Source organism: Hyla sarda, chromosome 8 (genome assembly GCF_029499605.1).
Source record: "Hyla sarda isolate aHylSar1 chromosome 8, aHylSar1.hap1, whole genome shotgun sequence".
Taxonomy (NCBI): domain Eukaryota; kingdom Metazoa; phylum Chordata; class Amphibia; order Anura; family Hylidae; genus Hyla; species Hyla sarda.
In genome coordinates, this window is record NC_079196.1 from 155,591,900 (window position 1) to 155,617,620 (window position 25,721).

The following is a 25,721-nucleotide window of genomic DNA, read 5'->3' on the forward strand; positions in this document are numbered from 1 at the left end:
ACCTCTGGGACATCCCCACTGTGATCTCGGGTACGGGGCACTGCATGGAGCAGTGGGATTATGTCTATAAAAATGTCAGAGATACTAGAGCGCTTTACTCAAATACCTCCAGTGCTCTAAAAGGCTAATGCATTTTGCGGGCAAAGTGGGGGCCCCATTCTAGAGATCAGACACTTATCCCCTAACCTGTGATTAGGGTATACATTTTAGGGGCTGAAATAACGATTAATCAACAGGTAACTTACTTATTGTCATCGAGTCTGCTCCCGCCTCTGCAGGCAGTACACTGTTTATTTTTGTCACAGGTGCTGGTGGACTGGCTTCCATACTTTGAGGGAAAAAAAACAAACAGTTTTAATGAAGAATGAAATCAAATGAATAAAGGCAATGTAACCTATTCACAATGATCCCCTCCTGAAATAATAAATTCTCTGTTCCAGTATTCAGTACCACCTGTGCTAGGAGCCCAGCTCTTTTCAGATTTTCTGGCACAATTTTAGGAATAATCTACTTTAACGTGCACATAAAAATGGACCTGTGATCCTAACAAAAACTCTGTATGCGAAATGGAAGAAATACTATTTTGTTGGCTGCATTTAAATGAGCAACTTGCAAATCGAGTCTGCAATGTCTTTTTCACTTTATCATTAATGATCCCTCTTTCCATTGAAGTCAAAGTATGTCAGAGTTTACTATCAGTAATAACTAAACACGCATCTGATTCATATGTAATTTAATTAAAGAATATAGGAAAAAAAGATTGAGGTGCCCCAAACCTAGGCTATGTTCACATCATGTGGAATCACCCACTGTTAAAAAACAAGCTAAACAAAAATGTAAAAATGTATATGACATTTTATGCACTTGCTTTTAAAATGTGGCAATTGACTGTCTCCTGACAACATATACATTAAACATGTTAAAAAAAACGTATGCGGTTGCAGTACAGTTTTTAAACCGGAGACAAAATCGTGGTCAACCACGGTTTTGACTCCGGTTTAAAAACCGTACTGCAACCCCATACTTTTTTTTTTTTTTTTTAACATGGACGTCAATGGGAAACGCACATGTATACGTTTCCATACGGGAAAAAAGTATACGTTTTTACTTTGCACATGCGCATTTGAATCCTAAAGTCCCCACCCAAGACCCCTGCCATTAAAAATGGACAAAATTTTCAAAAACGTATGGATTTTTTTTCAATAAAAACTGACGGAACTGTATGCACTTTTAAAAACAGTATACTGTTTAAAAACGCATACGGTTTACTTTTTTCCATACTGTTCCATCCGTTTTTTTGCCATACGGTTTTCTTTAGAAAAACGGATTGAAAACAGTATGGCAAAAACATAGTGTGAACCCAGCCTTACCTGGTGTCCAAAGGAGCTACTAGTCATGGCACAAGTAAAGTAAAATATGGTTTCAAGTTACAATGGTGCAGGAAAGACCATTGTATGTTAGAAATATTGTAACTTGAGGCCATTGTAACTTCAGGGATCAATGTATGTGTGTGTTTAAAGGAAATCTGTAATCAGAATCACCCGCACTAAACCTGTTACACAGGCTTGTAGTGCGGGTGATCCTGATTAAAACGCTTCTTACCTGGTTAAAAATGGTTCAGCGGTTCTTCAGCTATCTATATCTTTAGTTTTCTGTTATTCCCTGGCTTGGGACTCAGTGGGAGGTGTTATCATCTGGGACTCGGCCACACGTCATTCTAGCTGGGCGGAGCGGCCGCCCGGCTCATGAATATTCATGAATTTATCCTCGTAATCTAACTCCTTTTTCTAGGTCTGGTGGGGAGGGCCGCGCATGCGCCGCGTTCCGTACACCCGGAAGCGGCGTTCTCCCCCCGGCTTCACTCAAGCTGTGGCCCAATACAAGTAAGAAGACGGGCTGCATGAGTGAAAAGCCAGGGGGAGAACGCCGCTTCCAGGTGTACGGAACGCGGCGCATGCGCGGCCCTCCCCACCAGACCTAGAAAAAGGAGTTAGATTAAGAGGATAAGTTCATGAATATTCATGAGCCGGGCGGCCGCTCCACCCAGCTAGAAAGACGTGTGGCCGAGTCCGAGATGATAACACCTCCCACTGAGTCCCAAGCCAGGGAATAACAGAAAACTAAAGATAAAGATATCTGAAGAACCACTGAACCATTTTTAACCAGGTAAGAAGCGTTTTAATCAGGATCACCCGCACTACAAGCCTGTGTAACAGGTTTAGTGCGGGTGATTCTGATGACAGATTTCCTTTAAAAGTTATGTTTATTTATTTATTTATTTATTTGCTTCAATTATTTTATGATCACATAGACAAATTTTATTACTGAATCCACAGCGTTTTACCTGAACTGGATGTCTGATCCCCTCTGAGCCAACTCTACAGCAAGGACAGCATTGACACTTTCATCGCCATATGGTAAATTATTCAATGCAGAATCTGCATCCAAAATAAAACAAAACACTAAAAATACTGATAATACTGTCATATGTAATAACTTATAACCCACACAATTCATATATGTTAATAATCTCATACAAAAATTGTAACCAGAGCTGAACATACAGAAACCAGACACAAGGTTATCACAAATCTTTGTAATTACTTATTTATCGCATTATCACATGTTTAACTTTTTATTTCCTTTTAGTTCCAAAGCTCTATACTTCTTATACATCAGGATACCTTTAAAAAGGTATTTTAACCCAGGTGGAATTTTTTTTTTTTTTTTTATGAACTGGTGCCAGAAAGTTAAACAGATTTATAAATTACTACTATTAAAAATTCTTACTCCTCCCAGTACTTTTTAGCAGCTGCAGGACGTTAAGTCCTCTGCTGGCGCACTACAATGCTCAGAAGAGAAGTAGAAAAATTTGGCTTTTTGAAATTGAATTTTGCTGAAATGGTTTTTAGCGGGCATGTTGCATTTAGAAAGTCCCCGGGGTGCCAGAACAGCAAAATCCCCCCACATGGCATACTTTTTTGGAAACTACACCCCTCAAGGAATGTAACAAGGGGTATAGTGAACCTTAATACCTCACAGGTGTTTGACGACTTTGCGTTGACGTTGGACGTGAAAATGGAAAATTAGATTTTTAACACTAAAATTATGGTGTTACCCCAAATGTTTCTTTTTCACAAGGGGTAATAGGAGAAAATGGACCCAAAATTTGAAGCCCTATTTCTCCAGATTAAGAAAACGACCCTTATGTGGACGTTTAGTGCTCTGCTGGCGCACTACAATGCTCAGAAGAGAAGGAGCGCTACTGGACTTTTGGAGACAGAATTTTGGTGGAATTGAAGGCCATGTGCATTTACAAACCTCCAATGATGCCAGAATAGCAGAAACCCCACACATGTGACACCATTTTTGAAACTAGACCCCTCCAGGAACATAACAAGGGTTACAGTGAGTACTTACACTGTAACAAAAGACTTGGCACTCTAGTATTGAGAATGTGAGTTTTATTTCATGAGCAATCCAATACAAGTGATGATCAATTGTATTGGATTGCTCATGAAATAAAAGTCACATTCGCAATACTAGAGTACTATGCCTTTTGCTACAGTGCAAGACAAAAAACAACAGAGCGCTTCTGTGTGCGATCTTCCAGACCAAATGGGATAATGTGGGTGAGTGAGGAACGCACTCACCTGGTCAGGTTGTGCATGTTCTAGACACAACGCTGATGTGGGCTTAATATAACAACTGCTGCGGCTTCCCACGCTGGATCCACCGGCGTGTAAGAGACAGTGAAGGAGGAGGAAATCGGAAGCTGAGATCGCGCTGTTGCAGAGAAGATTCAAGGATACTGGTAGAAGTCTTAAATTCTTTTATTCTATTCACACAATTTTGCTACAGTGATTTAAGGAGTGGGATCCTACTTGAGCACCATTCTTTTTGATCAAGAGTGCCATATTCTACTATTGAGCGAGTACTTACACCTCACAGGTTTTTTGAACAGTGGGCCAAAAAAGTGGAAAATTAGATTTTTAACACTACAATGATGGTGTTACTCCAAATTTTTCATTTTCAAATGGGAGAAAATAGGAGAAAATGGGAGAAAATGGACCCCAAAATTTGAAGCCCAATTTCTTCCGGTTAAGAAAACGCCCCATATGAGGACGTTAAGTGCTCTGCTGCCGCACTACAGGTCTCAGAACAGAAGAAGCACCATTGGACTTTTGGAGAGAATTTTGCTGGAATTGAAGTCGGGCCATTTACATTTACAAACTTCCCATGATGCCAGAACAGCAGAAACCCCCACATGTGACCCCATTTTGGAAACTACATCCCTCACAGAATTTAATAAGGGGTGCAGTGAGCAGTGGGCTGTGCAAATGAAAAATAAATTTTTTCATTTTCACGGACCACTGTTCAAAAAATCTGTCAGACACATGTGGGTGTAAATGCTCACTGTACCCCTTATTACATTCCTTGAGGGGTGTTGTTTCCAAAATGGGGTCACATGTGGGGGGGGGGGGCAAACTGTTCTGGCACCACGGGGGGCTTTGTAAACACACAGGGCCTTAAATTACAGACACATTCTCTCTCCAAAAGGCGCTCCTTCTCTTCTGAGCATTGTAGTTCGCCCGCAGAGCACTTTACTCAGAAAAAAATGGGGTTACACATTTTGGGGGGCTTTTTTTATATTACCCCTAGTGAAAATGAAAAATTTGGAATAACACCAGCATTTTAGTGAAAAAAACTTTAAAAATGTCATTTTCATGTCCAACTTTAACAAAAATTCATCTATCACCCCTGGGTTGTTAAGGCTCACTACACCCCTTGTTACGCTCTGTGAGGGGTGTTATTTTCAAAATGGGGTAACATGTGAGTATTTACTTTTTTGCGTTTATGTCAGGACCGCTGTAAAATTTAGCCGCCCCTGTGCAAATCACCAATTTAGGACTCAAATGTACATAGTGCGCTCTCACTCCTGAGCCTTCTTGTGTGCCTGCAGAGAATTTTATGCCCACTTATGGGGTATTTTGTACTCAGAAATTGGGTTACAAATATTGGGGGTCTTCTTTTGCCCCATATGAAAGGTATGGGGCAACACCAGCATGTAAGTGTAAGTGTTTAATTTTTTTACACTAACAGGCTGGTATAGACCCCAACTTTACCATTTCATAAGGGGTAAAAGGAGAAAAAGACCCCAAAATTTGTAGTGCAATTTCTACCGAGTACGGAAATACCCCATATGTGGACCTAAACTGTTTCCTTGAAATACGACAGGGCTCCGAAGTGAGAGAGCGCCATGAACATTTGAGGCCTAAATTAGGGACTTGCATAGGAGCAGACCCAGATGCAAGAATTACACTTGCCTCCGATATCAAAATTACCCTACGGCAGTGATCCCAAGCAGGGTGCCTCCAGCTGTTGCAAGACTCCCAGCATGCCTGGACAGTCAATGGCTGTACGGCAGCAATAAGAGTTGTTGTTTTGCAACAGCTGGAGGCTCCGTTTCAGAAACCGTGCCGTACCAGACGTTTCTCAGTTTTATTGGGGGGGGGGGGGGGGGGGGGGGGATAAATATGTATAGGGGTACATGTATATGTAGTGTTTTACCCTTTATTTTGTGTAAGTGTAGTGTAGTGTAGTGTTTTTAGGGTACATTCAGATGGGCGGGGGATTACAGTGAGTTTCCCGCTGGGAGTTTGAGCTGCAGTGGAAAATTTGCTGCATCTCAAACTTGCAGCGAGAAACTCACTGTAAAACCCCACCTGTGTGAATAAATCCTGTACATTCACATGGGGGGGCGCAAACCTCCAGATGTTGAAAAACTACAACTCCCAGCATGCCCTGTGGCTGTCCGTGCATGCTGGGGTTGCAGTTATGCAACAGCTGGAGGCACACTGGTAGGTAAAACACTGAGTTAGGTAACAAACTGTGTTTTGCAACCAGTGTGCCTTCAGCTGTTGCATAAACTACAACCCCCAGCATGCAGTGACAGCTGAAGGGCATGCTGGGAGTTGTAGTTATGCAACAGCTGGAAGCACACTACTGCAACTCCCAGAATGCCCTTTGGCTGTCATCCTGGGGGTTGTAGTTATGCAACAGCTGGAGGCACACTGGTTGCAAAACACTGAGAGTTTGTTACCTAACTCAGTGTTTCCCAATCTTTGTTCCTCCAGCTGTTGCAAAACTACAACTCCCATCATGCATGGTCTGTCAGTGCATGCTGGGAGTTATAGTTTTGCAACAGCTGGAGGCACACTGATTGGGAAACACTGACTTTGGAAACAGACAATGTTTCCCAACCAGTGTGCTTCCAGTTGTTAAAAACTACAGCTCCCAGCATGCCCAGACTGCCGACGGGCATGCTGGGAGTTGTAGTTTTGCAACATCTGGAAGAGCACAGTTTTGAGACCACTATACAGTTGTGTCCAAATGGTAGCGCTCCAGAAGTTGCTCCAAGCATGCTCAGACTGCTCAGGCATGCTGGGAGTTGTAGTTCTGTAACATCTGTCCCTTCAGATGTTACAGAACTACAACTCCCAGCATGCCTGGACTGTCTGGGCATGCTGAGAGTTGTAGTTTTGCAACACCTAGAGGGCTACAGTTTGGGCACCACTGTATAGAGGTCTCCAAACTGTGGCCCTACAGATGTTGCAAAACTACAACTCCCAGCATGCCCAGACAGCCAAAGGCAGGCAGTTGTAGTTTGGCAACCCCTAGAAGGCAGCGGTAAAAATCTGCGGTCTTTCCTGCTACCTTCACCGCCGTCGCCTCCATAACGCCGCCGCTGATCCCACCGATGGTCGCCGGTCCCCGCCGCGAGTCCCTCAGGTACTGGCGCCATCTTCTCCCCCCGCTCTGCCTGACATCAAGGGGATTTCATCTTTAAACCCCCCCGCCTCCAAATGCCATTGGTCAGTCAGTCCTGACGAGCATTGGCAGGGGATAGGAGGAGTTGGCACAACTGCCACCTCGCTCCTATCCCTTAGGAGGATCAGGGCTGTCACTGACAGCTCCGATTATCCCTATTTTCCAGGCGATCGGGTCATCAGAGACATGATCAGCCCGGAATCACCGCAAATCACTGATCTGAATTGATCAGCGGTTAGGTGTGGATTGTCATAAAGGTCTAGAATATGAAACCCTTTTTTATTATTATACAGGCATTTAACAGATTAAGAACAACCTGGAACAGTGAAGAGTTAGGACATTTACTTAAAGGGGTACTCTGCTCCCCAGTGTCCGGAACATTTAGTTATGAATGCTGGGTGCGGGCTCAATGCAAGTCTATGGGAAGGGGTCATGACTGCCGTCACGCCCCCTCCCATAGACTAGCATTAAGGGGGCAGGGCGTGACATAACAGGGGCGTGACATCACGAGGGGGCGGGGTGACCACGAAAGCCCGCACCCAGCGTTCGGAACTAAATGTTCCAGATGCTGGGGAGCGGAGTACCCTTCAAAGTGTTGTCAAATTTTGATTGGTCTGGGTTGAGCCAGAAGAGGTGCACAGCATTGCTGTTCACTCCATGAAGTGGTCTTTGTCTCGCTGCTCTATTAGGCTTCTTTTACATATGTGCGTTGTCAGTTTTTTTTTTCCTCCAACGCTGCAGAAAATGCACTGCGTCCGGCGATCACAAACAATGGACACAAGATGATGCACAACTGATGCAGTTCTGACATCAGTTGTGGCAATTTTCACCCAGTTTCGCCAGAGCCGGACGCCACATATTTGTAACTCTAGCCTTATAAATCTATGGAGCAGCGAGATAAAGATGCTGTGCACTTAACGTTGTTCGGTCTCCTGACTGATATGGGTCTCAGCAATGAGACCCAGACCGATCAAAACTTTTCACATTCTGATCAAAAGTGGCATTGACCATTTAAATAATAGGGTGCTATCACTGCCCACTGCCAGGTATCTGCATAGTGATCTTCTGTTTACTGCAGAGTAGTCAATAGAAATTACTTTTTACCCTGCTTTTCAGGGAAGAACTGGAGCCTCTGCAGTAACACAGCAGTACAGCCAGGAAAACTTCTCAGCTTGCTAGGTATGAAGGGACTATGTTGTCAAGATGCCAGAAGGGGAAGGAGACTGATTATGTCCAGAGCCTGCCCCAACAGCTCAGGTATCAGCAGCAACATGGACACATGAAAGCAAAATATAATGCTACAAACAATGCAAATTATTCCTTTTGTGGGATAACACCTTTTATAAGCCTGTATTACCAAACAGTGGCAACAAAAGCACCCTCCACAAAGAGCAGGAAAAGGTGGCTAACTTGGAATCCTTGCAGCTTCTTAGTGACCTGTCTAGAGACTTTACTTTGACAACCAAGGGTATGTATCTCACAGGCCAACCATAGATATGAGGCTGCAATGGTCTGAAGTTTGATGTCAAGATATATGGGTAACAGCAGATCATTATAATGTACAGCCAGGAAGTGGATTGCTTCTGAACAGCACATTTTCTGTAGGAATGTTGGAATGTTGCAGCTAGTGTTGCCCCATATTAGCCACATAGCTGCATCTAAGGTATGTAGGTCCATGCTTTTGCATAATTTTTTTTAATTTAATATCTGGAAAATTTTTAGTATTCATGAAATCCCTTAATAAAAATGTAGTAAACAGAAATTAAAGCAGTTTTTCTTGGACACAAATGGTGGCATATTGTTGTCACTGTAAAATATTCTTGACAACTTTAAGATCTGGGTGCAGTTCATCTAGCTGCATTTATATTTAGCATAAGGTGATTATGTGCGGGGAAGCAGTATGGATGTAATATGTCACTATTAGGATGTGTGAGTGCCCTTTTATACAACAATTAATTATGCAGGAAAGGTTACACCATCAATCTGAATTAAAAGCAAAAGTGCATACTAAAAATAAGCTAACTGGTACATGCACTGCACAGAAAGGAATTAGAATTTATTGCAGTATAGAACAGTCAATACTGTGGACTCTATTAGTGAGCTGTAGCAGTCATCTATTATTGCTCAGAATTACAGCAACAGAAGAATACAGCAGCACACTGCTAGCACAAAGATATAGATAAAACATGAGTATATAGATAAAACATGAAAAGCTATACAGCTATGGTGCAATAAATGGAAATATAAAATTATGAAGTTGTGAAATAGTGAGGTACTTCGCTTGCAACTTGGCAGCCAAATAGCTTGGACCGTCCCACCAAGCTATTTGGCCGCCAAATTGCAAGCAAAGTACCTCACTATTTCACAACTTTATAACTTTATATTTCCATTTATTGCACCATAGCTGTATAGCTTTTCATGTTTTATCTATATACTCATGTTTTATCTATATCTTTGTGCTAGCAGTGTGCTGCTGTATTCTTCTGTTGCTGTATATTTAGCCCAACAGCGTGCACCTGTAAGCCAGGTCCATATAATAGTTTGGAACCAATAGTGCTGGCTAACTTATCCTTTGTTTGTATTGCTCAGAATTAGAAATGAGCAAACTGAAGCTGACGAACCCGAATTCGTTACGAATTTCATGAAATATTCGATATATCGCCATGATTCGATTGGGCAAATCGCTTCATTAAACTCCATTTTACAGCGTTCCAGGCTATTGGAGACCTAAAATGGTGGATCCACATGTCAGTACATGGGGCAGGGGATTATGGGAGGGGGAGAAACTGTGGCGGGAATGAAGGTAGGCGGGATGACCCTGAATCACATGTGAGATGCAGCCTATCAGCATTCATTGACCCCTTTGATGTCACAGCCCTATATAATCGGCAGCCAACTTGCCTCTCCATTTCGTGCATGCACTCATACAGAGAGAGGATAGGACTGCGTACGTGTGAATAGCTTATACCACAGCGTATCACTGCAACTGCTAGTCACATCAGCATTGGGGACAGACAGGAGTGCAGAGTGCTTTGCTGTTCTCACTGAGAAGGATCATTGATCTATAAACCTCCTATTCACGTTATTGAGCATTGCATCAGAGAGGGGCAGATAGCTGTTAGCTGCCTCGTACAGATCAACAAGCTGCCTGAACTTTATCAACCATCTTATCTCCTAATTTTTCAGCGCAATTCAGTGGTTTTTTTTTGCTCCACAAATCATCTGTTGCTCATAATTGTGTGACAGAGTGCAATTTAGGGTTTAATCCCTGTATTTTTTTTTTTTTGTGGTGCTGCACTGTTGGGTCCTGCTGCTGTTCCCAAATAAGTAATTTTTCAGTGGACTGTAGTGCATTTGTCTGCCCTCATACGTGCATAACACATGCCTACATCAAAGCAGTCTACTATTCTGTATCTGTAACAAGTCTAGATACAGGGAAAGTCCTGACTCCTGGCAAAAGTAATCACCTGCTGGTGTTTTTTTTTTAAATTACAGATTATTTTCTGCGTATTGTTGCGCATATTTCTGCCATCATCAGTGCATACCCCATACGTATATCCAAGTAGTGTAACATTTTGTACCTGTTAATCTGTCAAGGGCCTACATACTGTGAAAGGACAGCCATAAGTAATCACCTGCTGCTGTTCTAGACAAATACTGTTTAAAGAGTAGTGTAGCGTATTGTAATACCCTCATATATGCACAAAGTATGTCAGGCAGAGAAGTGCCAGGACATGCACAGAGGAGTGGCAGAGGCCTAAATACTTCAGGCAGAGTTGGCAGCAGGAGTCGCAGCGAGAGGCCTGAGCTCCCGTTATCAGCCAGCGGCCGTGTCTCAACCAGCAGCCCATCTGCCGTCGTCGATTGGTTAACACGCTCATCCACATCATCACAAGTGACATCTGACACCCCAGTCAACCGTCAGTGGGTTCCTCAGATACAACCCTAAGTTGGCATGGCCCAGGAGCAGTCCCTGTCCTCCCATTGCCTTTGCCCTATGCTGTTCCCTCTCCTAGAGAAGTCTCTTATGCTGTGGGTTCAGCTCCACTATTCAATGAGGACGATCTAATAGAGGACAGCCAGCAGCTACTGCCCAGCCAAGGAGACATGCGCCGCTTGCTCCGCTAGGCGGCCAAGTAGTGATGCAGAGAGTGACGTGGGAGGCGGTGTTGCAAGGGTTCAGGGTCCTGAAGCAAACACTGTTGGGGAACCTGAGGAGGACATCAGTGATGTTCACACACCTGTTGACGATTATGAAGCCGATCGCAATTGGGAGCCGGGTGCAGAAGGGGCTTCATCATCATCAGAAGAGAGTTGCAGGTTGCCCTTGAGGCAGCAAGGCGGTAGCACGGTTGGCAGTCAGCATGGTGGCAGAAGTGGAAATTCAGGAGCAAAACATGACCGGGGGAGACCACCTGCTTCGCGGCAGCCTACCTTTCCGGGAGGTAGTGGAACAGGGGTTCCTGGAGACAGCGCCAGAAGCAGTCAATTAGTGCGGACTGTAGGTGGGAAAATCAGCTACTCGGCAGTGTGGCAGTTTTTCATTAGGCATCCGGAGGAGGTTCACGTAGCCACATGCAAGATATGTCGGCAGAAGGTGAAGCGTGGCCAGGGTCCCAATGTCGGCACCACGGCACTGTGTCAACACATGCTACGCCACCATACAGCGGCCTGGGAGAACCGTGGCTCCAATGTAGTGGTCCAGCCTGTTGCATCACCCAGTGGCCATCCGCTCCCTCCTTCGTCCGACAACGGGAAGAACATCGTGTCCGCGCTGCGACAAGGAAGTGTGAAACATGGGCCCTGCATGGCACACGTGTTGAATCTGGTTGTCAAGCACTTCCTCAAGTTTTCACCCCATTTGCAAAACATCCTGAAAACGGCAAGGAAACTGTGCATGCACTTCAGCCACTCGTACATCGCCAAGCACACCTTCCTTGAGCTGCAGCGTCAGAACGGTATCCCACAACATAGTCTTATTTGTGACGTTGCCACACGTTGGAATTCCACCCTCCATATGTTGGACAGACTATATGAACTAGGGATCGACCAATATCGTTTTTTTAGGGCCGATACCGATACAGATAATCGGTGGAGGTTAGGGCCGATAGCCGATAACTGATACCGATATTCCGGTATAAGTTATCGGCTATTTATACCTTCTCGACGCCGCTGCAGATCATTGATTTAAAGCGGGCACTTTAAATCAATGCACTGCAGTGGCTTTTGCGGTGCCATAGGCCGCCGCCGCCGCCACCCGCTTCTCTCCCCCTGCCTGTCCGGGGGTCCGCGACCGCCGTCACACAGCATCCGCAAACCCCCCCCCCAACCCGCCGCACCGCGACCGACCCCCCGCACCACACCGGCCCCATTGCCTCATCATCCCCTGTTTTATAATTACCAGTTCCCGGGGTCCACTCCACATCTGGGTCCGGTGGAGTCCTCCTGAACTGTCACTGTGCGCACCGACGGTGACGTCACGTCGCGCACGTCACGTCACTCGGTTTTTTAGGGCCGATACTGATACAGATAATCGGTGGAGGGTAGGGCCGATAGCCGATAACTTATACCGATATTCCGGTATAAGTTATCGGCTATTTATCCCCCCGCAATGGCACACATTGGAAATACTCATCATAAACTCCAAACCCCGCAAGCGATAGTTAGCAGGTCCCCCAAAACTCCCATAGTCCTGGTGGTGGGTGGTGGAGTTTATGATTAGTATATCCAGTGTGTGCCATTACACACCTGGACTTTTTTTTTACACTCTTGTAGTAACCTATGATGATGAATTTCTTTCTTATGCATCCAATACTCCACTCAGGTTGATATATGTGAGAGTGGGGTCGGTATTGCCCTAACAACGGTGTTATCAAGTTATAACTGTATATATCCATTGGTATACTTGCATTTTAGTACAACTGCTGTCTGAGTATTGGAATCACCTTTTGCGATTGATGTATTCTTGCAGTGGCGTTATCTATATTACCTGCTACTACTGCATTTTTGGGGGGATATATATCTATATATATAGCTCTGATGGATTTGGGCACTGTTCATATATCATAGCTTTGTATATGTGTTGCTATGCAGGCGCAACATCCCTTGGGCAGTTTAGCCCTGTGTCTTAACAGTTATTACTATATGTTTATGTATTGGCTCTATACGGTCACATCTATGTAACATGATCTTGTGATTACTGGTCTTTGGTTCCCTGATGAACCAGTAATTGATTTGATGGGGGAAATGCGCCGGAACACACGACCAAAGGAATATATGATCATAATGTCTTACAATACACAATAAGAATGCATAATCAGGTGCTCTTAATAGTTCTTGTAAACAAATCTTTGTTGTAATAAGTGACCATTATGTTTTAACACACGTAATCGAGCAAAAAAACAAGTGCTCTTATTGTTTATTGTTGTGATACTGTGTCACCAGTGTGACGGGACTAAGCAATTTATAAAATCCTTGCTGATTTCCTTCCCTTTCTCTGCGTTGTTGTTTTTTTCCCTTCACTTTATATAGGCAAGGGAACGTCACCGTGGTTGAGGTCACATGTTAAGGCAGTGGGTCCCTCAAAAGGCAGGGACAGCGAGTGAGGGAGGCCTAGTACTAGAGTGCACTACCCATACTCACCTCTGTTTTCAATCGAGTTGTTGATGAAACAGTTATATCCAAGGGGACTACCAGCTCTATAGTTACTACACTAGATATCCCCCTTCTCAGGCCTACAACTACAGGCCTATAACTACCAGCTCTATTATCCATCATTGCTTTTGTCCAGTCACCTGGTGACACATGTCTTTGGATGTGGTAGTGGTAGTGTGCACACAAGTTTCTAGGTGATTTTTTTGTTTTTCCATTTTTATAATATGGTACATAAGAAAGGTTAAGTTTTAGCCCTTCATCGTGATAAATTGAGATTTTTTCCACTCAGTGATTTTGTCTTGTAATACCTCATTGGCCATTTAGTGCAGGGAATGCGCATCATCTATTATTGATCCAGGTCGGTGATTACAATTCTCAAAAGGCAGGTTGACAAGCAAAAATCCAGAAATTATGATAAACGTAAAGCGCTGATTAGGCTAAAATAAATAGGACAGAACAATCATATAGATACATCAGAGCTGACCAAAGCAAAAAAGGATGTTCCCTTAGCAGTTGGAGGCCAAAATATCTGCCATAAACAGACCATAACTTAATTTGTACTGGTAGACTGTACCTGGTAGTACAGCTGATCATCATCAGTGCTGTGAGTCTAACCCCAAGAGACCGGATACTTAAGGCCTATTCTAAGGATAGTCTGTAAATATAAAAAGTCCTGGAAGCCTTTAACATCTTAAAGGCTATATCTAGCAAAAAGTGGTAAAAAAACCACAACTTAAATAATTTATATATATATATATATATATATATATATATATATATATATATACACACACACACACACATACATACACACACTGCTCAAAAGAATAAAGGGAACACTTAAACAACACTATGTAACTCCAAGTCAACCACACTTCTGTGAAATCACACTGTCCACTCAGGAAGCAACTGATTGACAATCAATTTTACATGCTGTTGTGGAACAGGTGAAAATTATAGGCAATTAGCAAGACACCCCCAATAAAGGTGTGGTTCACCACAGACCACTTCTCAATTTCTATGCTTCCTGGCTGATGTTTTGGTCACTTTCGAATGCTGGCAGTGCTTTCACTCTAGTGGAAGCATGAGACGGAGTCTACATCCCAGACAAGTGGCACAGGTAGTGAAGCTCATCCAGGATGGCACATCAATGCGAGCTGTGGCAAGAAGGTTTGCTGTGTCTGTCAGCGTAGTGTCCAAAGCAAGGCGGCGCTACCAGGAGACAGGCCAGTACATTAGAAGACGAGGAGGAGGCCATAGGAGGGCAACAACCCAGCAGCAGGACCGCTACCTCTGACTTTGTGCAAGGAGGAGCAGGAGGAGCACTGCCAGAGGCCTGCAAAATGACCTCCAGCTGGCCACAAATGTGAATGCGTCTACTCAAACGTTCAGAAACAGACTCCATGAGGGTGGTATGAGGGCCCAACATCCACAGGTGGGGGTTGTGCTTACAGCCCAACACCATGCAGGACGTTTTGCATTTGCCAGAGAACACCAAGATTGGAAAATTCGCCACTGGCGCCCTGTGCTCTTCACAGATGAAAGCAGGATCACACTGAGACATGTGACAGAGTCTGGAGATGCCGTGGAGAACGTTGTGCTGCCTGCAACATTCTCCAGCATGACCGGTTTGGCAGTGGGTCAGTATTGGAGTAAGGTGGCATTTCTTTTCGTGGCCGCACAGCCCTCGATGTGCTTGCCAGAGGTAGCCTGACTGCCATTAGGTACCGAGATGAGATCCTCAGACCCCTTGTGAGACCATATGCTGGTGCAGTTGGCCCAGGGTTCCTCCTAATGCAAGACAATGCTAGACCTCATGAGGCTGGAGTATGTCAGCAGTTCCTGCAAGAGGAAGGCACTGATGCTATGGCCTGGCCCGGCCGCTCCCCGCACCTGAATCCGATTGAGCACATCTGGGACATCATGTCTCGCTCCATCCACCAACGCCACGTTGCACCAGACTGTCCAGGAGTTGGCAGATGCTTTAGTCCAGGTCTGGGAGAACATCCCTCAGGAGACCAAACTCCACCTCATCAGGAGCATGCTCAGCCGTTGTAGGGAGGTCATACGGTCATGTGGAGGCCACACACTACTGAGCCTCATTTTGACTTGTTTTAAGGACAAAGTTTACATCAAAGTTGGATCAGACTGTAGTGTGGTTTTCCACTTTGATTTTGAGTGTGACTCCATATCCAGACCTCCATGGGTTGATAAATTTGATTTACATTGATACATTTTGTGTGATTTTGTTGTCAGCACATTCAACTATGTAAAAACGAAAATATTTCATACAATTAGTTCATTCATTCAGATCTAGATGTGTTATTTTAGTGTTCCCTTAATTTTTTTGAGCAGTGTATAAGCTCACTATGACTCCAAAGGGCATCCCAGCTAATTTGTTTTAAAATCAGACCCCCATAGCCCTCATCAACAGCCTTTAAAAATCAGTCAGAAAAAAACTCCACACACTGGGCTTGTTTCCTGTATGAGCTACAGGGACAGGCAGCTGTGAAAATGAGCAGTGAGAAGAGTGTTCTGCCCTCGAGCCAATCAGAGACACTCAAACACAACACACTAAAGCTGTCAGCTCTCTGAGTTAGGGAGAAGGGAGTGCCCTTTAATACAATAATAAACTATACAGGAAAGGTTACATCATCAATCTGCATACTAAAAATAAGCTACCTGGTACATGCACTGCACTGAAAGAAATCAGGATTTATTGCAGTACAGAGCAGTCAATACTGCAGACTGTATTAGTGAGCTGTAGTAGTCATCTAGTATTGCTCAGAATGTTATGGACTGTCACAATTGTCTGTGCTACACGCTAGTCATCAGTGTGATAAGATCTTCTGGACTTCCTGCCTGGAGAGAAACAGGGTATGTGCTCAGCAAAGATTACACTTCACATTGCAAAGTTATATAACTTTATCATGTGCAGCTATATAAAGGTAATTTCATTTGGCTGGAGTCATCTTTTAAGAAAAGCTGAAATTTACCACACGAACAAAGTTTACAGGACTAAAAATATCATAACTGAAAATGAAGAAATCTGAAGTACAATTCCCCAAATATGAATCTAACGAACTGGCTGTCAATTTGTATAGCCTTGAAATAGTTGCTCTGATTCCCTGGATAAGTCTGGTATGGCACACAAGAGTCTCCTCTGACTCCTACCAGATTTTTTCAGGTCAGAACACTTGGGAAACTGAAGAACTTGTTTTTACAACTAAACAAATCGATGGCCAATTCATTAGTGACATTTAGCAAATCTTACTGAAGATGAGTTAATCTCTAATCACAAAATAGAGAACATGTTGTTTTCAATTACCTGAGTGAGTATAGGAACTTGCAGCATTTACAGGAAATAAGACGTCAGAGTTGGTATCTAAGACTTGTAAAGGTGTCCAAGAACAAACTTGAGGATTTTCTGAGCTTCCTACGGGGGTCCTGAAATCAACAGAAATCCCATATAAGATCCTACTTCAACACTGCTATCACCTGTCACATGAAACTGAGACTTAGGTATACAATATGAATCAAACTATGCAAGACTGTGTACCAAAACTTACCTATATTAATGCAATTTATAGACCTTCACGGATTACCTATGAATGTACAGGGTGGGCCATTTATATGGATACACCTTAATAAAATGGGAATGGTTGGTGATATTAACTTGCTGTTTGTGGCACATTAGTATTTGTGAGGACAGAAACTTTTCAAGATGGGTGGTGACCATGGCGGCCATTTTGAAGTCGGACATTTTGAATCCAACTTTTGTTTTTTCAATAGGAAGAGGGTCATGTGACACATCAAACTTATTGGGAATTTCACAAGAAAAACAATGATGTGCTTGGTTTTAACGCAACTTTATTCTTTCATTAGTTATTTACACGTTTCTGACCACTTATAAAATGTGTTCAATGTGTTGCCCATTGGGTTGGATTGTCAATGCAACCCTCTTCTCCCACTCTTCACACACTGATAGCAACACCACAGGAGAAATGCTGGCACAGGCTATCAGTATCCGTAGTTTCATGTGCTGCAGAATGGGCAAAACAAAAACTTTTATGTGAAATGTGAAGTTAACAAAAAAAAAAACACCGCTATTGGTGACACTAACCCACATTGGATAGATCCCTCCAAGACTGTTTGAACACAAAAATTGATGGTATGGTGTGGTATATGGGGTACAAAGATAGTGGGGCCATTCTTCATCAATGGAAACCTCAAGGCCACTGGATATGCAAAATTGCCACATGATGATGTGTTTCCCTCTTTATGCACTGAAGCTGGCACGTTCCCTGAGTTTTTCCAGCAAGATGGTGCACCACCACATTATGGGTGTCAGGTCCGAGCATTTCTTGATGAACAGTTTCCTGGAAAGTGGATTGGTCGTCGTGGGCCAGTTGAATGGCCCCCAAGGTCTTCCGATCTGACCCCCTTAGACTTTTATCTTTGGGGTCATCTGAGGGCAATTGTCTATGCTGTGAAGATACGAGATGTGCAGCACCTGAAACTATGGATACAGGAAGCCTGTGCTAGCATTTCTCTTGTGGTGTTGCTATCAGTGTGTGAAGAGTGGGAGAAGAGGGTTGCATTGACAATCCAACACAATGGGCTGCACATTGAACACATTTTATAAGTGGTCAGAAACGTGTAAATAACTCATGCAAGAATAAAGTTATGTTAAAACCAAGCACATCATTGTTTTTCTTGTGAAATTTCCAATAAGTTTGATGTGTCACATGACCCCTCTTCCTATTGAAAAAACAAAAGTTGGATTCAAAATGGCCGACTTCAAAATGGCCTCCATGGTCACCACCCATCTTGAAAAGTTTCCCCCCCTCACATATACTAATGTGCCACAAACAGGAAGTTAATATCACCAACCATTCCCAATTTATTAAGGTGTATCCATATAAATGGCCCACCCTGTAGATTAAGTCCAAAACATGAGTGTTTCTAAAAAGAAGTTACAAAGACACTACAATTAAAAGTTAGTCTAGTGCTTTTTTATCTTCATGAGAACTCACCTCAAAGTCGTCAACTTACATTTCATGGGTAGACTTTAAAAACTGCATGCAGGGACGGTTGACAATTGGATTATGTAACGATTCACAGTATCCGCTACCATGCAGATGTTTTATTGAGTGTATAATTGAAATCTGCATCAGAATACCATTTTTTTTAACTCATATATTCAGGTTATATGGATATAAACTACCCATTCAGCGCCACAGAAGCTTAAACAAACCTGGAGGCTGTTTCCATCACACTGTGCTCATTACATTACCACATTTCTTAAATCAGTTTGCAAATGCAACTAAAGGACTATAAAACTACTGTTTATCTACAAGCAGTACATTTTACCTGTTGACTTTCTTTTATTGCTTTTCTTAGAAATAACAATGATTCAGAAAAAAAAAAAAAAAACAAGTTACAAAAGGTAGAGGCAAACAAATGAAAATTATAGAAAAAGGAAAGCTTTATGCTTGCTATGCACATTACATTACTAACGACCAAACCTATTAAATTTGGAGGGTCTAGTTGACCATCTAATAGGTATGCTGAGCATGCACTGAAGGTCTCAAATAACAGCTGTCAGCATTTACCAACAGCTATCTAAAGTGTTGGAGCAGTATTAGGTTGGGGTTCACATGAAGCTTATACAGCTTAATATTCAGAAAAACTGGAACCTTAGCTGATATACTAGGCAACTAGGGAGATAACATACCTGATACATTTACCTGCTACATCAGCTCATGCTAATCCTAAATGATCATTGTCCTTTCAAACATCTTCCTTTTATGTGACAGCCTCTGTGATTTCTAACATAATTTTGAATCACTTCACATATCAAAAGTTAATCCTTACTGCAGAAAAAAGAGCTATAAAGTCTTAACCACTATGTGTCTCCATTCCCTGCTTATTGTTGTCAAGGGAATGGGTGAAGTGCTTACCTAATGCTATGTGCTGGAGAAAGGAAGACCGCTTAGGATACAACCTGTGACCCTTCAGTTTGTGAGCCTGTATGCTTTCTCCAGATGATCCACACTGTCGCTAAAAGTAAATCAAGGCTCCCTTCTCATATCAGCAGTAGTAATTCAGTGCTAAGTGTGAACCCTTCCTTACTATGCTGCTGCTGATTCTTTCATTTCTGGTTACATAGCACCTTCCAAACCCGGTGTATCAGTCACCCCTTCTACCTCCACATGACAGCTATAGTAGTGTACTGCAAAACATCCCGGTGGAACATTGCCAGGCAGTTCTGTACAGTGCACTTTCTCCAGTACTGTGTCATGACATGGGTTTCCAGCTTAAAACTATTTATACTTGATCAACAGGTGTTGGTGGTGTTTCTAGTGGTGGCTCGGGTAACTGCAGAGCATCTCCTATTGAGTGCACACATTGGCATGCTATCAATTATGGCTATTACTACTAATGGCTGTCTGAGGAATTAATTTCTACACTAAAAAGCAGGCAAAGCATAAACATCACTGCTGACAGCTCCCTTTGAAATTGTCGACCAATGACATCCCACATGTGCATAATGGTAGACAAATCTGGAGATGCTGCAAAGCAAACCAGTGTAACGCTTACAAATGCCACTCCACACCATAATCCATTTAGTAGGATTCGTTTGACAGTACACCATGACAGCCTTTAAAAATGGTGGCATGAGGTCAATGGAACACCTCTGCTGGACATCTGGCTCACAGTCCAATGTCATACAAATATATGATGATCTGTGTTTGACACCCCAGGCTTGGTATGTGATGTCCAATATTACTCGCAGTATATAGATGTTTGCAACAAGATTAAAGCTAGATGCTTGAAAATGTGATTTTCAGATCTTGACACCAGCTACAGTTAGCATAACCTGCTATGGCCTCAATTTTCTTACCCTTAGGGTATGTTCACACTGAGGAATTGGGGCGGAAATCAAGCAGAAATTTTCTGCCTCAAAATATCGTTACTTTTCAACAAGAGCTGATAAATTCCACAAGGAAGTCCTGGCATGAGAGGCAGGATGTCCCTTACATATTGCTGAGCTGTTTGTGTCCCTCATATCACTGCTAGGGGGTGACTATTGTATGCCCTATGTCCCTCCATGGTGCACAAGGAAACTGTGGGATCCGCGAGTGCTCCTAACAAGCTCTAACAACTTGGTCAAAAAGTCACGCAAAAAGTCGCACGTGCGCCCAAGCAATTTTGTGTGAAACTTTTGTGGGTAAGCATAAACTACCAATCAGTCCTACCTAAGCAATTTTCAGTTTTCACTTTGCAGTAGTCGGAAATTTATCCAATGCGAATGTCGCATGTAGGCAAACAAAAGTTGCATACCCCCTTAAAAAATCACAAGTGTAAGTCAGGTCAGACTTTTGAAAGCAATTTTTAAAAAGTTGCACAAAAAGTGGCAAACTGCAACTTTTGCACGACTTTTTGCACAGCTCTGCTCCCTGGGCACCCACCCTCTAGCTATTGCAGGACTACAGCTCCCAGCATGACCTTACAATGAGGAAATGCTGGGAGTTAAAGTTCTGTCCCATGATGGGAGTAGTTGTAGTACCGCAGCGCTGCTGAGGGATGGCACTTGCACATCCCCCGGCTGCGGAACTTTTAGGACTACTACTCCCATAATGGACAGACTCTGCCCATGATGGGAGTTATAGTCCAGGGGCTGAGGTGTAGATAGCACCAGGTCAATCTGCAGAGACTCGCTGCGATCCGCATTTATTAAGATAACAAGCTGGCAGTACATGCATCTACACTTCGCAGCCTGCCAGCTTGTAGATACACTTTCATAATTCATAATCCCTGCCGGAACACGGGAGCTCTGATTGGTGGATAGCTATTGACCAATCAGAGCTCCCCTCTCCCGGCGACGATTATGAATTATTATAGTGTATATAGATAGAAGCCGGCGGCAGAGCAGTGTAGCTGCATGTACCGCCGGCTTTTTAACTTAAATGTGGATCGCAGCAGATCATTCTCTGGAGATCTGTTGCGATCCGCATTTATTAACTATACAAACCGGCGGTACATGCGTCTACACTGCGCTGCCGCCAGTTTCTATATACACTGTCATAATTCATAATCCCTGCTGCTGGGAAAGGGGAGTTCTGATTGGTCAATAGCTATCCACCAATCAGAGTTCCCGTGTTCCGATGGCAGGGATAATGAATTAGGTCAGTGTATATAGGAGCACAGGTGAGCAGTGTAGCTGCATGTACCGTCGGCTTTTTAATTTAAATGCGGATCGCAGCAGATCATTCTCTGGAGGTCTGTTGCGATCCGCGTTTATTAACTATACAAACCGGCGGTACATGCGTCTACACTGCGCTGCCTGCCAGCTTGTATATACAGCTGTCATAATTCATAATCCCCGCCACCGGAACACGGGAGCTATGATTGGTGGATAGCTATTGACCAATCAGAGCTCCTCTCTCCCAGCAGCGGGGATTATGAATTATGACAGTGTATATAGAAGCTAGCGGCAGCGCAGTGTAGACGCATGTACCGTCGGCTTGTTAACTTAAATGGGGATCGCAGCGAGTCTCTGCAGAATGACCCGGTGCGATCTGCACCTCAGCCCCTGGACTATAACTCCCATCATGGACAGAGTCTGTCCATGATGAGAGTAGTAGTCCTACAAGTCCCGCAGCCAGGGGATGTGCAAGTGCCATCCCTCAGCAGCACTGCACTACTACAACTACTCCCATCACAGGGACAGATCTCTGTTCACATTATGTGTTTTGCATAATGAGAACAGAGCCTTTCCGGCAGTGTGTTCCCAAACAGGGATACTCCAGCTGTTGCTTTACTACAGCCCCCCATGATGGGAGTTGTAGTTTAGCAACAATTGGAGGCTCCCTGTTTAGGAACACACTGCATTATGTGCGCTCTTCCCAGGGGAGAGCAAAAAAAAAAAAAATGTACTAACCCATATTTCTTGTTTTTCTTTTCTTCTCATTTCAGATATGTGAATGCAGAGGACTACGTCATGGACTGCGACGATGACAAGCGTTTTTTTTATTTAAAAAAAAATGCTTAACAAGGGCTGTGGGGGAGTATTTCATTTTTTATAAAAAAAAAATGTCAATGTGTCTTGTTTTTTATAATTGAATTTTCAGGGTTAGTGGTGACCCACCAATTGTACTTTGTAATTTCATCAATCATTTCACCAATTTACGGTAAACCCAGAAAAAAAATATTTATGGGGCAAAATTGGTGGGAAAAAAGGTCATTTTTTAACTTTTGGGGTCTTCCGATTCTACGCAGTGTACTTTTCGGTAAAAAATTACACCATATATTTATTTTGTAGGTCCATACGGTTACAACGATACCCAATATATATAGGTTTTTCTTTATTTCACTACTTAAAAAAATATATAACTACATGCAACAAAATTTGTATGTTTAAAATTGTCCACTTCTGACCCCTATAACTATTTTCTTTTTCCATATATGGGGTGGTATGAGGGTTAATTTTTTGTGCTATGATCTGAAGTTTTAATTGGTACCATTTTTGTTTTGATGGGACTTTATGACACATTTAGCACATTTTTTTTAGAGTATACAAAGTGACCAAAAATACACAATTTTGGACGGGAATTTTTTTACGTGTACACCATAATTAACGCTATATATATATATATATATATATATATATATATATATATATATATATATTTTTATAGTTTGGACATTTACACACACGGCAATAACACATATTTTTATTATGTTTTTATATTTTTTTTATATGGAATTTGGGAAAAGGGGGTGTTTTAAACCCATTTCTTATAAAAAGCTTTTTTTTTTTTTTTTTTTTACAATTTATTAGTCTATTTCCCTAGTTTATTGGGGACTTTTAGGCTGAATCATTAGATTCCTCATACAGATCAATGGTTCCATTGAACCACATTTATCTGTGTGATCTGCGCTCCTTTGATAAAGCATAGTCCTGCCAGGCTTTATCAATGCGAGAGCCGGGACCTGCATGGAAGCAGAGCTAAGCCCTCCGGCTACCTCCACAGTGGAACGATCCACCCCACTGGACCACCAGGGAGTGTTTATAGGGTCCTTCAGACCCCGCTGTCAACTTTGACAGCGGCAATCTAAAGGGTTAATAGATGGCCACGACGATCGCCACATGTCGGCTATTAACACCGGCCCTCAGCTACAAGAATCAGCCAAGGGCCAGCCTGTATGACACGGGCTCGAGTCGGGAGACCGCACCATACCCAGACGAGTATACATGTCCATGGTCGTTAACCAGTTAACGTCCATTTGCAGCTCCCGAGGTCAGCAGATGAGCGCGCATCATACCCGGTGGGTCCTGGTTGCTAAAAGCAACCAGGAACCATGGCTAATGCTAGAGATCGCCGATCGGGCTGATGTCCTGCATGAACCCTTTAGATCAAGTTTGATCGCCGTGTCTAAAATGAAAGTAAACATTGCCGGTCAGCTATGTGTTGCTGTTCGGGACCACCACGGTGAAATCGCGGTCTTCCTAACTGCTTGCAGGAAGTGAGGAGGATCCCTAACTGTCTCCTAGCTGTCCGATCGCCGAATGACTGCTCCATGCCGGAGATCCAGGCAGGAGCAGTCAAGCAGCAGAAAAACTGTTCAATGTTATGCTATGGCATAGCACTGGTCAGTGAAAAAGAGATCAGTGTAATGCATGTTCTAGTCCCCTATGGGCGCTATTACATTGTGAAAAAGTGTTTAAAATAAAAATTAATAAATGTGATTTAACCCCTTCCTTAATAAAAGCTTGAATCAACCCCCTTTTCCCACTTTAAAAAAAAACTGTGTAAATAAAAATTAAAATAAATATATGTGATATCGTCGCGTGCGTAAATGTCTGATCTATAAAAATATTCCATTTAATTAAACTGCACAGTCAAGTCCAGAATAGCATATTTTTGGTCACTTTTTATACCATAAAAAAAAATGAATAAAAATGTATCAAAAAAAGTCTGATCTAAAAAATGTTACCGGTAAAAACTTCAGATCACGGCACAAAAAATGAACCCTCATACCACCCCCTATACCAAAGAAAAAAAAGTTATAGGGGTCAGAAGAGGACATTTTTCAATGTACTAATTTTGGTGCATGTAGCTATAATTTTTTTTTTTGTAATAAAATAAAATCAAACCTTTAAAAAAATTGTGTATCCTTGCAACCGTTTGGACCTACAGAATAAATATAAGGTGCAATTTTTACCAAACGGAAATGGAAGCCACTATAAATGACAAAAATGGCCTTTTTTTTAAAAAAAATTTTGCCCCACAAAAAAATTTTTTCTGCTTTTGTCGTAGATTTTGTGGTGAATTTTGGGTGCTAAGAACAAGCCCTCATATGGACTTTTAGGTGAAACATTGAAAGTGTTATGATTTTTAGAAGGTGAGGAGGAAAAAACAGAAGTGCAAAAATGAAAAATCGCCAAAGAGAGAAGGGGTTAAGAGTCTCCTCTGTCCTCCACTCGTTACCTGTATTAATGGCACCTGTTTGAACTTGTTATCAGTATAAAAGACACCTGTCCACAACCTCAAACAGTCACACTCCAAACTCCACTATGGCCAAGACCAAAGAGCTGTAAAAGGACACCAGAAACTAAATTGTAGACTTGAACCAGGCTGGGAAGACTGAATCTGCAATAGGCAAGCAGTTTGGTGTGAAGAAACTGTGGGAGCAATTATTAGAAAATGGAAGACATATAAGGCCACCGATAATCTCCCTCGATCTGGGGCTACCATCAGTAACACACTATGCCGCCACGGACTCAAATCATGCACTGCCAGACATGTCCCCGCCATTACATGACCGGGCCCATCTGAAGTTTGCTAGAGAGCATTTGGATTATCCAGAAGAGGACTCTGAGAATGTCATATGGTCAGATGAAAACAAAGTACAGGGTGGGCCATTTATATGGATACACCTTAATAAAATGGGAATGGTTGGTGATATTAACTTCCTGTTTGTGGCACATTAGTATATGTGAGGGGGGAACTTTTCAAGGTGGGTGGTGACCATGGCGGCCATTTTGAAGTCGGCCATTTTGAATCCAACTTTTGTTTTTTCAATAAGAAGAGGGTCATTTGACCAGGGGTGTGGAAATTTTATAAAAAACTTCTTGTCCACGGAACTAAAATGGAGCAAAATCTACTTGTCTCTCATAAAAATCCACTTGTCCTAGCCAATTTTTGCTTTTACGCGCTGATTTTTTT

At 42.8% G+C, this 25,721-nt stretch overlaps 1 protein-coding gene across 9 annotated transcripts in view; it reads right to left on the reverse strand.

Moving 5' to 3' along the window:
- The window catches only part of SNX29 (sorting nexin 29), an 819,108-nt gene that overhangs the window by 641,386 nt on the left and 152,001 nt on the right, over positions 1-25,721 (reverse strand). For all 9 annotated transcript variants that reach the window (XR_008847045.1, XM_056534825.1, XM_056534821.1 and 6 more), the window contains 3 exons: positions 16,814-16,932; positions 2,345-2,438; positions 246-328 (listed from right to left, as the gene is read on the reverse strand). Coding sequence is in view for 8 of the 9 variants with exons in the window: in XM_056534825.1 (XP_056390800.1) it covers positions 246-328; positions 2,345-2,438; positions 16,814-16,932 (296 nt within the window). In the remaining variant the exon portion in view is untranslated. The remainder of the gene's footprint in view (positions 1-245; positions 329-2,344; positions 2,439-16,813; positions 16,933-25,721) is intronic.